At 49.8% G+C, this 17,005-nt stretch overlaps 1 protein-coding gene across 5 annotated transcripts; it reads left to right on the top strand.

Annotated features, from left to right (window-relative positions):
- The first annotated feature begins 168 nt into the window (after nucleotides 1–168).
- Nucleotides 169–15,188, top strand: sin3aa (SIN3 transcription regulator family member Aa). Of its 5 annotated transcripts, none has more exons than XM_077006919.1 (21): nucleotides 169–221; nucleotides 4,189–4,397; nucleotides 4,492–4,674; nucleotides 4,877–4,983; nucleotides 5,145–5,430; nucleotides 5,660–5,908; nucleotides 6,359–6,511; nucleotides 6,704–6,859; nucleotides 7,071–7,160; nucleotides 7,253–7,371; nucleotides 8,520–8,730; nucleotides 8,912–9,028; nucleotides 9,216–9,454; nucleotides 9,949–10,132; nucleotides 10,303–10,888; nucleotides 11,146–11,315; nucleotides 11,758–11,931; nucleotides 12,049–12,141; nucleotides 12,295–12,389; nucleotides 12,670–12,865; nucleotides 13,361–15,188. In XM_077006919.1, exons 2-21 carry the CDS (start codon nucleotides 4,218–4,220, stop codon nucleotides 13,589–13,591), a joined length of 3,819 nt encoding a protein of 1,272 aa, XP_076863034.1. In that variant the 5' UTR covers nucleotides 169–221; nucleotides 4,189–4,217; the 3' UTR covers nucleotides 13,592–15,188. The 5 variants fall into 5 exon arrangements, with proteins under 5 accessions (XP_076863034.1, XP_076863037.1, XP_076863032.1 ...); XM_077006922.1 differs by lacking the exon at nucleotides 169–221 and adding an exon at nucleotides 1,503–1,746; XM_077006917.1 differs by lacking the exon at nucleotides 169–221 and adding an exon at nucleotides 2,081–2,333.
- Nucleotides 15,189–17,005: the final 1,817 nt, after the last annotated feature.

Genomic DNA, 17,005 nt, shown 5'->3' on the forward strand with positions numbered 1-17,005 from the left:
TACATTCGTCGTTCTGAAGTTTTTTAATCTATAAATCCCATGATCGAATGTATTCCCCATTAGTCCCAGGATGAATACTGCTGTATAGTTGGTATTTGGCGGGTCATATTCAAATTGTAGTGACGTAAAAACTCGCGTAGGCCAATGAGAGAGGAGAGGGGCGTGACCAACTATTTTGTTACAAACACGAATCCGGAGTAAGAGGCTCTTCTTTTTCCTAGGTATGTAACAGCTGGTAAAAGAAAACAAAAATATATCATTACAGTTTGAAAGAGTGTTTGTAGTTGATAGTAGTTGATAGCTTTGAGACGGAGTCCCTCTTTTGTGTTCGTCTCGGCGTACGATTTGTGGGTGTTTGCTCGATAATGACAAATGAAGGGGCTGAGAGGGCAAGCTTAGTCAACACTAACGTGCTGTCATATTGGGAAAATGCTGCTTATTGCCAAACGTGCCGATCGTGTGTTGTTTTAACTCGCTTTTCCTCCAAGTGCTGCACATAAATCCTGCACACCTACTGTACTCCGTGTGCGGGCTGATAGTTAACAGTAGGGGGAGGGAGTTGTTGTGGCCAACGGCTTAGACATTTTCCCCTCGAAAATCGAAGTAAACAAAGAATCGATCACTTGATTTGTTGGACATTTGGTGCAGATTCAGGTCTTTGGGTCTCCGACGCCACATGTCGTCGCAAAGCTGTGTCCATGTTTACGATCACAGATTTTAGTGCCCATTTTGACTTTGGGACCGATGTAAGGACATGTCGTTTAAAAAGGTACTAATTCGTCCAGCTCCATGTCTAGTTTGGTGTGGCTGGGTGTTGAGTGCATGTGTTGATCGAGACGTCCGTGCCGAACACACACGATGTGGATCTCCTGCGTTTCAGGATCTATTGTTCAATGGGAAGTGCGGGACGGTGTAGCGAGAGAAATGCGTGGCGTATTACAGACTGGATCCCCACAAAAACACCCCACACACCAGCGATCCTCCCTCCCTTCTGCCTGGAGTTATTCTCACTCCAAACTGAACTAGATTCCGGAAAAAAATACATTTGGACGACAACTTTTGTGACGATAACCGTCCCAGTGTTGGGACTGCGTGTTCAGTATTCGTTGCTCAAGTCTGGGGTTTTTTGTTGTTGTTTTTTTGTTTTGTCTAGCGCGGTTGTAAATGATCATTTTTACTCGAAGCAGTTTAAGCTGAACCGTAGTTTAGATCTGAGTCTGAGATTTAAATCCACACGCCAGTTTCAGACGGAGCTGCGCTCGCAAACATGGTCGTCGGGCTCGCTCGAAACTGACTGTGAATTGTTGGTCGTTTCGAGGCGAGGAATCCCGGGCAAGTGTTTAACTCCGCCTCTCGTGGGCGGGGCTTCGTTTTTAGCCGTTCCGCCTTTTGGGGCGTTGATTAAAACATAACGTAATCTGATTGGACAAGACAAAAAAAGGCCGGCGCGTAACGCTAAACGATATATATGACGTCTGTGGCAGCTAAACATCGCCTGGACGGGTCACGTGGTGTAGTAACCTCAGGAAGTTGCATTGAAACTAATTATATCGGATACTCTCTTTAAAGCGCTCGGGTTTGTTTTCGTTTGTTTAAATACGCAATGCATGCAAAAAAACGAGCACATAGCGCAACGTTAGGGGTCACTCGGATCTGAGTGCTTCTGCGAACCGTTTCTTTGGATTTGATGGTAAAATGTGCTCCCTGGAAACCTAGCAACCGAGCAAGCTTTGGATCCAGCACTGTGTATGTGTGATTTCAGTGTTTGAGCTAGCTACGATCGCGGATTAAATGTAATCAAGCGAAATGTGCGAGCAGCTTGTAAAGGGCAGTGTACGCGACGGTTTAAAAAATCAAAAACGTACGATTTACTGTACACGGTTGTGGTGTCTAATCTAATCTTCCCTTCCTTTCGAACTGTGTACGTGTGTGAAGGGAGTGAGTGGCGGGCGAGGGATCGACCCCCGAGACGTTTGGTCGTAAGAGTGATTTTCGAAACGCCCAATCAGAACGGCTGCCCCCTTGGCGTCCCTCTAGCAGGAACCAATAGCGTCCGCGGGAGGCGGGCCTTAGGGAAACACCTCTGAGACACGCCTCTCGACAAAGAAACCAACTGGGTTGTTTTCAGCACAGCGTTTTTTTCCTCTCTTGCATTTTAAAAAATATATATTTAACTGAAAATACTTTAACCGTTTTATCCGTGACGTGCCCGCCTGACGTTCGGGATTTTAGCATTGAAATTTTTTTAGGTTGATAACGATTTTTCCCCACGAATTCGCGGTCAGCACCACCAGCTCGACCAGCTGGGCCGGGAGGCGAGTGTAGCTGCTCCGGTAAGTTGGACAAATCTCAACGGTCGCCGCCACTTTCTCCCCCGCCGCTGACAGCCGGGTCGGCGACGGTGCAGCCCGGCTCGGTGGAGTCCAGCGAACACCGACTCCGCTCTTATTTCACCTCCCCCCCCCCGTAAACACGGCTTTGATTTCGCTTGTTTTTCCGCTTTCTTACTTTTTCCTCCGCCCGTGCGCCGTAGAGCTCGCGCTGCTGCTGCTGGTGTTAGCTTAGCGCGGCTAGCCGGGGGGAGTGAGAAGACACCTGCCCGCCAGCGCCGCGCACTCCGCCGCGTACCCGCCGCCTTTTGAGGCCAAACCCCCCCGCGTTCGTGTGTGATTGCCGCCGACCGGACCGTTAAACCTCCCCCGTGACTCCGCGTTTTCGCGCCGGAGCTCTCTGCGTGGCTAATGTTTTGGTAGCTGTAGCTGCCGCGCTGCTACTTCGGTGAGCGGTTTTGTCGGGGCGGGCGGCAGGCGAGCTCGGTGCTTCAGCCGCGGCCTCCGCTCGGAGGGGGAGGGGACGGGCTCGCGGGAACTCTCCGCTCAAAATCATAATAATAATAAAACAACGACTACGTTTTGTTTTCAGTCTCGATGTGTGCCGCATGCCGAGACGAATTGTTGGGATTTATTGTATTAGCGCGGCGGCTTCGTTTTACCCTCGCAGTCAAACATTTTCAAACAGTAAATCGTACATGCAAAACCAAACACAATCCCGTGGCCCGTGTGGCTGAGACACTCCGTGGTGATCTGTGTGCGTGGCTGAGACACTCCGTGGTGATCTGTGTGCGTGGCTGAGACACTCCGTGGTGATCTGTGTGCGTGGCTGAGACACTCCGTGGTGATCTGTGTGCGTGGCTGAGACACTCCGTGGTGATCTGTGTGTGTGGCTGAGGGTTTGGGCTTTAATCGATTACTACGTCGCTGCTGAACGAGGTCAGGTTCTTAAACGTGGAACAAACATGCTTCTCCGATATCCATTTATGCAGCCAACCGGCCATGCAGCTTGGTCCGCCACTTTGTTGGCTTGCAGGCTGTGTCGGATAGTTCTGCTGCTACTGATGCTGACTGCGTCCTTCACCCCGCACGATTAACCCGCCGCAACTGTGTTCACATATGATTACATCGCTATATGATTGATTTAGTTATTGAAACAGATGCGAACACGGATCCCCCCCAAAAAACTTGTCTCTCGTAGCGATAAGGACAGTCTTCGGCGTACATGCATGTTTTTATTCACTGCTGGCGTCTCGTGGCGTGTGTACAAGCCAGCATCGCTACGATGACGTCATACGTTGTTGTGCAGCATCGCTGCGATGACGTCACACGTAGTTTTGCAGCATGCCTGGCGCGTCCCTCACCAACATCTCCCCTGAACGCCCGGGCTTCCTCGCTGGAGACAGCCGAAGAACGTGTCAGATTATGGTTGAGCTGTTTGCAATTGTGAGATTGCGTGCCTTTTGTCTCATGCTGGGGAACGGCTGACCATGTTTTTGTTGTGGCCTGTTTTTTTCATTTGTGTTTAGTTGTTTTGTTTAACGGGTGTGACATTTTAATATATGCTTGAGTTTAATCTTTTATGTCTGTTACATGTATTGGACGTTGTTGTGTTCATATCTTATTACAAGTATTGATTAATTGCAAATGGTGCACCACTGTAAATGACATTCTGACAGCTGTCAGTTTTTCAGCTCGGTTTTTATCAAGTCCTGAAGAAGCACATATTGTCACAGTTCTAGTCTTTAAATGAAGAACATGTCTAATTTCTAAAAGTATAAAACATCGAAATAAGCCCCTGATCAAGTCAGCCGGTTGAGGAGTAAGTGTGATTGTTGTCTGCCCACCCATGTCACAGGTCATAGAGCCCCTGACTATGAGTTCAGAATGAAGCGCCGTCTGGAGGATCAGGAAGCAGTCTTTGCGACGCAGCAGCGTCGACTCCCAGGAAGCACCGAGGGCTTCCAGCACAGAGTCCTGGCCCCAGCGCCCACTGTGTACGAGGCCGTGGCCGACAGCACGCAGCCGGCCACAGGCATCCAGTACCCCGTGTCCCAGGGCTACCAGGTGGAGGAACCTCTCCACCACTCACACACTCACTCTAAATTAAATTAACTCGGTTCGGGTGGTTTATTTTGTGTTGTGATTTTTCTTCCTGTAGGTTCCCACTGTGCCACAGAGCACTGGGGGACATGGGCACGCTCAAAGCACCACTGTTCATGGCACCTCCCATCACCACGGCCCTGGTGTGCAGCCTCACGGCCCTGCCCTCATCCAAGGCCACGCCCACCCACCAAACCCCACCGCCTCTGCACAGGGACAGCAGCAGTTCCAGCGGCTCAAGGTGAGAGGTCAAGAATAAAAACACATCTTCATATTCACTTTTATTAGTATTTGGTTTTTTTTTTTTTTTTTTGTTTTAAATTTGTATTTTTTATTTAGGCTTCTCTCCCAGATGTACAGTGTTTGTAAGTGTTTATTTTGAAGCGACAGGTGTGTTTTTCTGAAAAATCATAGAAAATCCTTTGCTGTTTTTTCACTTTTAGGTGGAGGATGCTCTGTCCTATCTGGACCAAGTGAAACTGCAGTTTGGAAGTCAACCACAAGTTTACAATGACTTTTTGGACATTATGAAAGAGTTTAAGTCTCAGAGGTGAGGCGAGTTTTCCATCATCTTATTATTGCTGTTACCTTAATAAATTATTAGCTACGCTTAGAAATCTACTTTTGTGCAAATCAAATTGTCTTAATAATGTGTCTTTTTGGGGTGGCCAGTGTTTCTGTATTAATGAATCGTTTTGTCTTGTTCTGTAGTATTGACACGCCGGGAGTGATCAGCCGCGTGTCTCAGCTCTTCAAGGGTCACCCGGACCTCATCATGGGCTTCAACACCTTCCTGCCGCCGGGCTATAAAATCGAGGTGCAGACCAACGACCTGGTGAACGTTACCACGCCGGGTCAGATCCACCATATCACGCCTCACGGCATATCGGTGCAGAACATCCCTCCAGCAACCCCACCGCAGCACCAGAGCCAACTGGCTGCTTCGGCGTCCAGCACAGCGGGTCCCCCCCTGACGCAGCCCTCACAGAAGAGCAAGGTGAGTCCGCCTGCTGCTGCCCCTTGTTGTGCACAGGTGTGTGTTCGACATTTTTCCCTCCGTTCGGGGCTGCTTGTTTTTGGAGAAGTATTTAGCCTTGAGCAAGAGAACACTTAATATTGGCCCCATGCTTGTTAACAATTTAAATTGGTATTAACTGCTTTACGATCTGGTTACCCCACCGTATCGCACTAGAGTTTGTGAACTGTTCTGTCTTCTTCCTGCTTAGCCACTGCAGTCTCCAGCGCTGACCCCTAGCAGTCAGCCCAATCCGTCCATCCCGGCCTCCGCCTCGCCCCGTTCCCCCCCGCCACAGCCCCACACCCCCGTCAGCACCACCCCCAACGCCCCCCCCCTGCAGAACAACCAGCCTGTGGAGTTCAATCACGCCATCAACTATGTCAACAAGATCAAGAACCGCTTCCAAGGCCAGCCAGATATCTACAAAGCCTTCCTGGAGATCCTGCACACGTATCAGGTGGGTGCTCAAAGGGAAGTGTCCGTGACCTCATAAGAACGCGTAGCCGGCTGCTGCTCTGGATCAACTCGGCTTTTACGCCACAGCATCCGAACGGAGTCTCTGCTGGCGTTGGAGCTCTTAAGGTGACTTCCAGATGTAGCTCGCTCTCAAGCAAGGTGTTTTCCAACTGAAGCAGGTCTCCCGTGAAGATTTTGTTTCAATTTGGCCATTCTCCAATATTTGGGAGAAGCTTTCTTTTGTTGGTTTCACACTTGACACATCTTTGAACTGGCAAGACGGGAGAGGTCATTCCGGGTGACACTGGTTTAGTCTGGCCTGTACCCAGAAGTCCTTAACTGGAGCAGCGATGTGAAGGAGTGGAGCTGCTAAGAGTGCTCTCTAAAAGGACAAAGAAGAGTCAATGCTTTTGTTTCTCCTCCTCCTTCGTTGTATTCTTTCCTTTCATAGAAGGAGCAGCGTAACGCTAAGGAGGCGGGGGGGAACTACACCCCGGCCCTGACCGAGCAGGAGGTATATGCCCAGGTTGCACGGCTCTTCAAGAATCAGGAGGACCTGCTGTCGGAGTTCGGCCAGTTCCTGCCAGATGCTAACAGCTCTGTGGTGAGATGTGTGCCTATACCTCACAAATCCATCCAGCTCACACAGTTCCAGAATCCATTTTCAAATATCTCGTTCTGATACTGAACCTGAGACGGCCATCGCATCTGTGTAGTTCTAAGAGTCCGTAAAGTGCATGGCAGTTTGTAGAAGTCCCTGTTTGCTCACTACTTCTCCCCTGTGCTCACCTACTAGCTGCTGGGCAAGACGACGGCAGAGAAGGCGGAGTCCGTCCAGAACGACCATGGAAGCACGGTCAAAAAGCCACAACTGAACAACAAACAGAGGCCCAATCAAAATGGCTGCCAGATCCGCAGACACTCGGCTACTGCTACCACCCCACCTGTGAAAGTAATAGCGCAGTCTGTCAAGCATGAGTTTAAACTACAACATTCCTTCATTTTTACAGAAGCCCTGGATCGTACTTGTTCCGACTCCATTCCTTATTTGAAACGTAGTGTAGTCTTCTTAGGAGGAGTTGAAAAGAGGCTCGTATTGTTAGACACGGACGGCTGTACTGGAATGTTTGGTTTTTCTCATCTGACCGCTGCTTGCCTTCCAGAAAAAGCCCAAATTACTGAATCTAAAGGACTCCTCTGTGGCAGAGGCCAGCAAACATGGAGTCGGCACAGAGTCCCTGTTCTTTGAGAAGGTGAGCGTGAGGATTAAATCGTCACCGCACTACACTGTGTGCATCACGTTGGGGGTTTCTGTAAGTTTCGTGCCTTGTGTTCTGATCCGTAGGTGCGGAAAGCTTTGCGAAGTCCTGAGGCCTACGACAACTTCCTCCGCTGTCTGGTCATCTTTAACCAGGAAGTGATATCACGTGCTGAGCTGGTGCAACTGGTGCTGCCGTTCTTGGGGTGTGTGTTCACACGTTGTTGTTGTTGTTGTTGTTGTTGTTTTTAACCAGTTCTTTCATAGTCTTTAAAAATATATATATTTAATATTGACCTTGTCATCCTCTATACACCCCGTACTCAAATAGTGGCCCACGGGCCATATAACATTGATATAACTTCAGTCATTGAACAAAAAAAAAAGTGTCCCCTCATCATTTCCATTTGAGTACCCCGGCTCTATACCCTAATCATAGTGATATAGATGCTACAGTGCCATAAATGTTTGCCAGACATTTAGAAAAAAGTCATTGAAACTGAAACCTGCTACTTCTCTAAGTATATGAACCCCAATAATCTGGAAGAGTCACACTGACACAAATGACGAGCTTTTCCTCGATAAGGACACGTTTACTTGAACATTATTGGTTTCTAATGTAGATGGTATGTCCCACATGTTTAGATGAAAACTCAACATCATTGTTGTGTGCATAAAAGCTAGAAAATAAACCACAGAAGTCATAAAAATACCAAAATCAGTAACTGGGTACAAAATTACATCTTCTAAAGATATCTTTTCCCTGACGGTTTCGTAGTGTACACTTTGTAATCAAGAAGTGGGGGCTGCCTTACACCACACAGACACTGGAAAGAGCTGTTCATCTGAGCCCTGTGTGGGAGCAAGTGGAGTCTGGGGAGAAGTTGCAGGCTTACAGTTACTCCGAAGAGGGTGCAGCTTAGTGACTGAAAGAGAAATGTTGTGGGGGCGGGGTCACATGAGGCCTAGTTAGCACCCAGAAGGGGTCCGAAACAGAAGTGAACATCGGACGCGGTCCAGGCTGCGTATGTAGTGGCTCAGAGAGGCGAATGGGAGTGGTGTGGGTCTTGTGTTCAGTCCCGGAGAATCTGTGGCACTACATCACACATCACCTGCCTGTCCTGAAGAGCCTGATAGACGCTTTGCCAAGACAAGTTCCCTTCCAAAGCGTACCTAGCTTGTGCATGCTTACTCCAAAACAATTGGCCTCTTGTGGATAAGGTGTCGCTCAGAAGAAGGTGGCACTAGCAAATATAAATTTGAGCAGTAAAAAAGTTCTTTTTTATTATTATTATTGTTCATTTAAAGATCTTTTTAGCCTTGTTTTGACTTCCACACGTCATTGCCTCTTCAGGAAGTTCCCAGAGTTATTCAACTGGTTTAAGAATTTTCTGGGCTACAAGGAGATGTCCCACCTAGAGAGCTACCCCAAAGAGAGGGCAACAGAGGGCATTGCTATGGAGATAGACTACTCCTCGTGCAAGAGGTTGGGCTTCAGTTACAGAGCCCTGCCCAAGAGCTACCAGCAGCCCAAATGCACTGGGAGAACCCCGCTCTGCAAAGAGGTGAGGAGATGTGTTTATTCATCCTAATGAACACTGAAGTGGTCTCAGATGAGCGGTGTCCCATCTTTGTGTATTACACACACATCTTAGCCTAAAAAGGTTTTGAGTCTCTTAAAATGTAATGAAAAAGCCATAATCTGTGATCTTTGCACTAATAATTCTGGCCCCACCTGTTGGCCAGGTGCTGAATGACACGTGGGTGTCGTTCCCTTCCTGGTCAGAGGACTCCACTTTTGTCAGCTCTAAGAAAACGCAGTATGAGGAGCACATCTACAGGTGTGAGGACGAGCGCTTCGAGGTGAGCTGCCCAAGACCTTCTTCACGCCCACCACAACGTGTGACCGTCCCAGAACACCAACGGGCACCAACTCTGCTCTTAACACGCACTCAACCATAAATGGCTCTAGCAAAGCCGTCGAACGTTTAAGGGCCAAGTCCCGCACGTGCAGCCTCTGTAAGCATGTCCCCCTTTCTGATGCGCACAGCTGGACGTGGTTCTGGAGACCAACCTGGCCACCATCCGCGCGCTGGAGACCGTCCAGAAGAAGCTCTCGCGCATGTCCGCCGAGGAGCAGGCCAAGTTCCGACTGGACAACACGCTGGGCGGCAGCTCCGAGGTCGTCCACTGCAAGGCCGTCCAGAGGATATACGGAGACAAGGCCCCCGACATCATCGACGGGCTGAAGAAGAATCCCGCCGTCTCCGTCCCCATCGTCCTGAAGAGGTGCGTGTGGAGAATGTGTCCAGCTGGTTCTTGTGTGACGTGGCAAGCGTACACGCACCGTGGTGTGGTCTGCAGGTCCAGTGCACTGGCACCGTTGTCAGCCAAGCAGAATCAGAACGACACTGCGGTTCTGTCAAAACTCCCAGCTAGCTCCTGTTAAGCAGAACATTCACATTATCTGTGTGTTTCCAGCACTTGGCAGATGATCTTATTCAGAGAGACTTTAGTGCGTTTATCAGTAGAAGGCACACGTGCTCCCTGGGAACTGACCCCATGACCGCGGTGCTGTTATTAGCACCTCGCTCTACCTGTGAGCTACAAGAAGTCAGCAGGTCGTCATGTTTTGTTTTGTGTCTCCCCGTGTAAGATATACATGGACTTGTCTTTGCAAAGTCAATATATTGTGCTTGTGCAATTATGATGAAACTTGTATATAGTTACAGTGGGGAATTATAAAGTGTGTGTGTGTGTGTGTGTGTGTGTGTGTGTGTTAGGTTAAAGCTAAAGGAGGAGGAGTGGCGGGAAGCCCAGCGTGGTTTCAATAAGATCTGGCGGGAGCAGAATGAGAAGTATTACCTGAAGTCCTTGGACCACCAGGGCATCAACTTCAAGCAGAATGACACCAAGGTGCTGCGCTCCAAGACCCTCCTGAACGAGATCGAGAGCATCTACGATGAGGTACGACTCTCCGCCACGTCCGTGTGCTGGCGGTCTGTCTGGCACGTGAACCCCCCCCCACCCGAGTGTGGCCAGCAGACTAATGTCTTGTGTTCTGGTTCAATTACGTAATGATGCGAGGTGAACGTGGAAATACTGGCCGTGTAACGTTTCCTGTAACGTTTGTGCAGCGGCAGGAGCAGGCGTCGGAGGAGAGCGGCGCCCCCCCCAGCGGCCCCCACCTCACCGTCACCTACGAGGACCGGCAGATCCTGGAGGACGCGGCCGCCCTCATCATCCACCACGTCAAACGCCAGACCAGCATCCACAAAGAGGACAAGTACAAGATCAAGCAGATCGTCTACCACTTCATCCCCGACATGCTGTTCGCCCAGCGGGGGGCGCTGTCGGACGCCGAGGAGGAGGAGGAGGAGGACGAGGACGTCGAGCTGGACGAAGGCGGCTCCAAGAAGCCCAACGGCGTGGCGGCCGGGGTCGGGACCAGCCCGGCCAGGTCCAAGCTTCTGTTCGGCGGCTCGGCGGCCCAGAAGCTGCGGGCGTGCGACGAGGCCTACAACCTGTTCTACGTCAACAACAACTGGTACATCTTCCTGCGGCTGCACCACACGCTGTGCTCGCGTCTACTGCGCCTGTACACGCAGGCCGAGCGGCAGATCGAGGAGGACCTGAGGGAGCGCGACTGGGAGCGGGAGGTGCTCGGCCTCAAGCGGGACAAGAATGACAACCCCGCCGTGCAGCTGCGTCTGAAGGAGCCCAGTGAGTAGAAGGGGGCGGGGCTTCGGGCGCTCCTTGGCCTCGGGACTGGGGAGATTCAGAGGAAGCTGATTGTGGATCAGTGGATAGGTTCTGACCTTAATCCATATAAATGTAAACCCTGAGTTGGGATCAGATAAGCAGAACGGGCATTAATCCTCCTCTGACTGAAGTTTAGCTTCATGTATTTGCCTTTTAAGGAGTCAAACTACTCTACTCACCTCTCTCTCTCTCTCTCCCTCTCCCTCTCCCTCTCCCAGTGGACATCGACGTTGAAGACTACTACTCGGCCTTCCTGGAGATGGTGCGCAACCTGCTGGACGGGAACATGGAGGCGACCCAGTACGAGGACCAGCTGAGGGAGATGTTCACCATCCACGCCTACACGGCCTTCACCATGGACAAGCTGGTCCAGAGCATCGTCAGGCAGGTCGGTGCCGTGGCGGGACGATCCAGACAGACTGCGCGTTTCGTGCCCGTTCAGAGTTTAAAAGGCTGCCGGTGTGTCGTGATTATACGGGTCGCTCTGACCTCCAGCTGTTTGCCCTGTCTGAGAACAACCTTGGTCTTTTTTAAACTCCCTGACAGAGTGTAACACACTGTTGGCTTCTTTCCACTAACAATTTGGCAGGGCTTTATCACCTGCTGTGGGAGGTAGCACTGATAACGCTCTGGAAGAAAAGCCCTTTCTTCCCTTTTGACTGTGGTAGAAATGGATTTACTAAAAGCATCCAGGGCCAGTCATGGTTCTTTTGAGCCTTTTTCCTCGTCGGCCATTGTTTAGAAAGGCAGAAAGGCTCTGGCCAAACAGAACCTCTCGGCGTCTTGAGCGCTGGGGCTGGTGTAAAGCCCGACTCCTCTCGTCCCTACAGCTGCAGCACATAGTGAGCGACGAGATCTGCGTGCAGGTGACGGACCTGTACCTGTCTGAGAGCAGCAGCGCTGCTACGGGGGGCACGCTCTCCACGCAGGCCTCCAGGGCGGCGCCAGAGAGCACCTACCAGCGCAAAGCGGAGCAGCTCCTCTCCGACGAGAACTGCTTCAAGGTACGGCCACGCTCATCCGCTGACCCGACCCGCCGGCAGGACGTTACTCGTTTTCCGTCGCGTTCTCCTTTATCAGCCTGTTATCTGCGTTGATTTGTGTCCATTTCCCTTGTACAGTTGATGTTCATTAAGAGTCGCGGGACTGTGCAGCTCACCATCGAGCTTCTGGACACGGAGGAGGAGAACTCTGACGAGCCGGCGGAGGCCGAGGTGCGTTAGGGGCCGTTAGCGCCGCTCCCGCCGGCCGCCTGCGTGTTTACTCTAATTACAAACGCTCTCGTGGCTGCTTTGTTCGACCCGTGTTTTGTGATTGTTTCGTCGTGAGCTACACGCATGTTCACGGTACTGTCTGTGTGTGTCCAGCGCTGGTCGGATTACGTGGGCCGATACCTCAGTGCTGATGTGACCTCTCCGGAGCTAAGGGAACATTTGGCCCAGAAGCCTGTTTTTCTGCCGAGGTAAAAACGACATCAACGCCGCTGCTCCACATAAGTCTCGCAAACGAATTCTAAATTCGCACTCATGTTTTTTCACTGCTCATAAACACCATCCAGTGACCCGTTTCAACCCCGAGCACGATGTGTCTTAAATGTTTTGATTTGATGGCTTGATTAGCTCCGTCCGGTGAGGCTCGTAGAGGTGAGGCTATTGGCTGGGCGCTCGTGAAAATAAGACCGCCTCGCCCAGAGCCCCGCCCCCTGCTCCGATCTGACCTTTGCCCTCACTCGTCGCCTGCAGGAACCTGCGGCGGATCAGGAAGTGCCAGCGTGGGCGGGAGCAGCGGGGGAAGGAGGCCAAGGAGGGCGCCAAGAAGGACGTCTCCGACAGCATGAAGATGGAGTGCATGTTCAAGCTCAACTCCTACAAGATGGTGTACGTGTTCAAGTCCGAGGACTACATGTACAGACGCACCGCGCTGCAGCGCGCCCACCAGGTAACCGCGCCTCTCCGCTCCAGCAGGGGGCGCCTTTTAGGGGGGCCCGGGAAACTAGACGGGAGAACCTGGTGCGTCGACGGCTTTTCACTCCGCGGCTGACGAAGCGTATGCGTCTGTCGGATGGTAATCGTAGTAACCGCGGCAGCTAAGCACGGACTGCGCTTGTTCTAAAACCGTGGGCTACGTGTTGAAAGTGAGTGCTCGTCTTGCGGAGACGCTGTCGGCTGGAAGGGAGTCTGGTCTTGGTTTCTCCTGGAGCCACGGGAGGCTGTTCCTGCTGGCGCCCCCTGCTGGCTCCACCCACGTTGCTTTGCCTTCCCACCTGCCACTCAGTTGGGGTAAAGCAGCTGTCGCTAGCCGTGTGAAACGCCTTAAACGATTAAAACAGGCTCTGTTGGTGCCATGTTGTACCGCCCACGCTAACTTTTGAGTTTTCATATTCCTTTTTTTTGTGTGTGTGTGTGTGTGTGTGTGTGTGTGTGTCTCTGCCAGTCCCACGAGCGGGTCAGCACTCGTCTGCACCAGCGTTTCCAGGCCTGGGTGGACGGCTGGGTGAAGCAGCACGTCACCAGAGACATGGCGGCCGACAGCAGCAGGTGGCTGATGGGAGAGGGGCGTGAGGGCTTGGTGCCCTGCACCACCGCCTGCCACCGCGAGACCCTCCACTACAGGGGCATCAACAAGTACAGAGTCACCTATGGCAGCGGCTACAAGACGCCGTGACCTCGGGCGGCGGGTGGGGCAGGGGGGAGGGGCCGCTCGGTTTCCAGGAGGTGGGCGTGAACAGTGGGCGGGGCAGGAGGAGGAGGAGGACCTATCAACACCTTTCTAAGGACGACAGCACAACGCGAGCGCCGGGGCCTTCAGCGTCCCGCCAGTGGCGGCTGGCTTAGGCCTCGTTTTCGGTTTCTTTTTAAGCAGCGTTTTTAGCTGCGTACACGCCCGCGCTCCCCTCAGTGCCAAACCACGGGAGGAGAACGCAGTCCGCCGAGACGGCAGGCTCCGCTCACGCGGCCGAACCGCTCTAGAAACGGCCGCCACACCAGAGCGGCGCCGAGCACAGATGGGCCGGGGACCTGGGCTGGTGCAGCAAGAGCACAGAGGTCTGACGGGGCAGGTTCACAGGCATTAATGTATTACTGTATGTACAGGTCATGGTGCTGTACAGTGAGGGGAGAATGTGACGTTTCCTTATTGCCAGCGGGGGCTTCCATGGCCCTTGGCCACTACTGGAGCTTCTAGTGTAACATGTTGGAAAAGAACAAGAACAGAACTGTAGCAGCAAACTAAAGTTTAATATCTTGTTTTGGGATAAGTGCACTTAACTTTGCAGATATATATACGTGTGTGTGTGTGTGTGTGTATATGTATATACACATATATACATATGTGTGTGTGTGTGTGTGTGTGTGTGTATGTATGTGTGTATATATGTATATATACATACACGCACACATCCAGCCAAAGTATTGGAAACACAAAGGGCGGCATTGATGAAATAAGCTCAAGTAATTTCCCATTATAATGTCCAATATGTCACAATTAAACTCTAAGAGTACAATCTTTTTATTTAAAAGCGCAAAAAAGGTAATCTTCAGAAGAAGAGACAGCAATAATGATCTTTGACCTGTGTCCCGCAGTCTCCCGCAGTACTGTGGAGTGTAGGACAGATAGCACTGCTGCTTTACGGCTGAAGAATGACTGGGCTTCCCTGGGCTCACACGCTGTATAATTGTATATGTTTTGAAAGGCAGGATGTGACATGACCACAGTTTGTGCTGACCGCCCTGGCTATAAGCCTTACAAAGTTGCTGGCAAAGCCCAATGCCAATACACCAGCTAGTACACACACACACACACACACATATACACTCCAACACCTATCATTAACAATGAACTGTCCACACATACACACACACAGACAGAACACAGTTCATTATTTGTAAATAAATTGTATATATTGCCAGACCTTTTTTATGACAGAGACCTGTGTTGTTGTGCTAGTGAAACTTAACAGGCTTACTGTGGACTTTAGGAAGAGATGGCTAAAGTTACTACACGTATGGAAAACAGAAAACATGCAAGACAGTTTATTACAGTTTTTACCAAAGGAGGTGATTATAATGATAGTTGTTTTTTCTTTCTTTCTTCTTTGTGTGTTTAATCTTTTTTTCCCTCGTCTTTTTTAATAGGGTTGTTCATTTTGGAAAAGTAGAAATGTATCCAGGTTCTCGTTTTTTGAAAAGTTTTTATAAGGAAAAAAAAAGATGCAACATTTTAATTTTTGAAGTTGGATTTGGGCCCATTTCAGCACACTGATCACTGCCCATTTGGATATAAATCCAGTTCTCTAGTCTGAACACTGAGGAAACCACACAGTCGAGCTCTCAATGCTGTCCCCTGATAACCACGAAGCCCCACAAATTTAATATCTTCATGTGAGGTTTTCTTCACCCTGGATAGATTTCTGCTGTATAATATATATATATATATTATACACACACACACACATTTTAAGTCACAAAGCATGTCTTTTTTTTTTTTTTTTTTTTTTCTGTGGATCATAATAGCCTCTTTATTTCAATATTATTTAAGATGATAATAAAATGACCTTTGTAGCAGATTGGAGTATTTCTTTCTCACTCAATCACTGATTTTTTACTGTTGGAGTTGAAGACCTCAAGCAAGTCTACCTGGCTAAGCCCTACAGAGTTTACTTCCAGTGGTCATGATGTCGACCCCACTGATTGTCTGAGGTCGGGTATTTCAGTCACTCCCAGGGCTAACAGGTGTATGACATCAAGCCCCTAGCCCTGCACACACACACACCCTGGCAGTAAAACAACTCGCTCTGACCAGTTCGGTACCTTTGTACACAGTAGTGCTGTAGGATGCCATCTCGTGCTGCAAGTTAGTCCATGAAATGTCTCACTTGCTAACTGCAAGTACTACTAGCAACAGCTCGAACCGGTGGATCGTACACGGAGTCCTGGAGTTCTCTACTGAGGAACGTAAGGATCAAGCGTCCTCGGTCCCTCACATGCTCACGGTGGCGTTCCTGACTGCTGCTGGAAGAGGCATCAACGCTGCATCCGTGGGTCAGGTGTGAGCAGCTACACACTGCTGGAGGGCTGTAAACGGTGCCGCAGGACTCAAGCCATGGAAAAACTGTAGATCATATGCGTTATTTTGATAACAAGTACATAGTTTAATGAATTTGTTGAGGAGAAAGCCAGGTGCCTGCACAGAGGCAAGGATTTTGACAGAGGCAAAATCCTGAGAAAATCTTTTTCTGGATGTTATAGCTGCAGAGGGGCCATGGTTTAGGGATGGGTACAGCATCAGGCTGAAGTGTTTTAGTTTACTGCTGGGTTAATACTGTTTGGGTTTGCAGCCCTGCACCAGGGTTTAGGGACGTCTTTGTAGGGCCATATGCTGCCTGAGCAGGTACCTCTTTTTGGCCAAAAGAGGGAGCTTGAGACCTGTGGTTTCAATGGTTTCCTATTATACTCCAAAAATCATTCATTTGCTCTCTGGAATCTTTGGTATTTCGAGATTTATATGTGTGCATACAAATATACATAAATCCCTTCCTCTCTCTGAAGAAAAAAAATATATCAGAATTGTTTCTCCCTTTTTAATATATTTTCAGATAAATAAATGTCAGAGAGAGGGAGAGATTTACAGAATTGTACTGAAGAGCAAAAGGTTTAGATCCAGAGATCTAGGACATTCTGAAGAAGGACATTTAGAATTTATATATATATATATATATAATGTGAGAGAGAGCGTGAAGTTTCTGTTTCAGTTCAGGTGAGACTGCAGTGTAAGAGATAAAGGTATATTCAAATTTTTGGTTAAGAACACAAAGTTTCCTGAGAATCAGGACGTTTCACACAGAGTGCTTCAGTCGATAAAGGACATCTGTTGTCCGAAACGTCCTGCTTGTCTGGAAACTTTGTGTACTTCATTACAATTTTGAATCGCTCTCACTCTTATATATATATATGTATGTGTGTGTGTCTGTGTGTGTAAAATGTATTTGTCATTTGAACCAGCAAACGGTAGCTGTCTTGGCTAAGGTATATGGAGGCTTCATCAGTGGTCTGTGTAGCAGTTTGCATGAGGGCTATGACC

The sequence above is a fragment of the Brachyhypopomus gauderio genome, chromosome 5, assembly GCF_052324685.1.
Source record: "Brachyhypopomus gauderio isolate BG-103 chromosome 5, BGAUD_0.2, whole genome shotgun sequence".
Lineage (NCBI taxonomy): Eukaryota > Metazoa > Chordata > Actinopteri > Gymnotiformes > Hypopomidae > Brachyhypopomus > Brachyhypopomus gauderio.

Excerpts from the sequence above, each read along its gene's own strand:
- sin3aa (XM_077006919.1), top strand. The coding sequence starts at position 4,218 with ATGAAGCGCCGTCTGGAGGATCAGGAAGCAGTCTTTGCGACGCAGCAG. Across the intron at positions 5,431-5,659 it reads AGCCCTCACAGAAGAGCAAG|CCACTGCAGTCTCCAGCGCT; the intron begins GTGAGTCCGCCT and ends CTTCCTGCTTAG. Across the intron at positions 10,133-10,302 it reads TCGAGAGCATCTACGATGAG|CGGCAGGAGCAGGCGTCGGA; the intron begins GTACGACTCTCC and ends ACGTTTGTGCAG.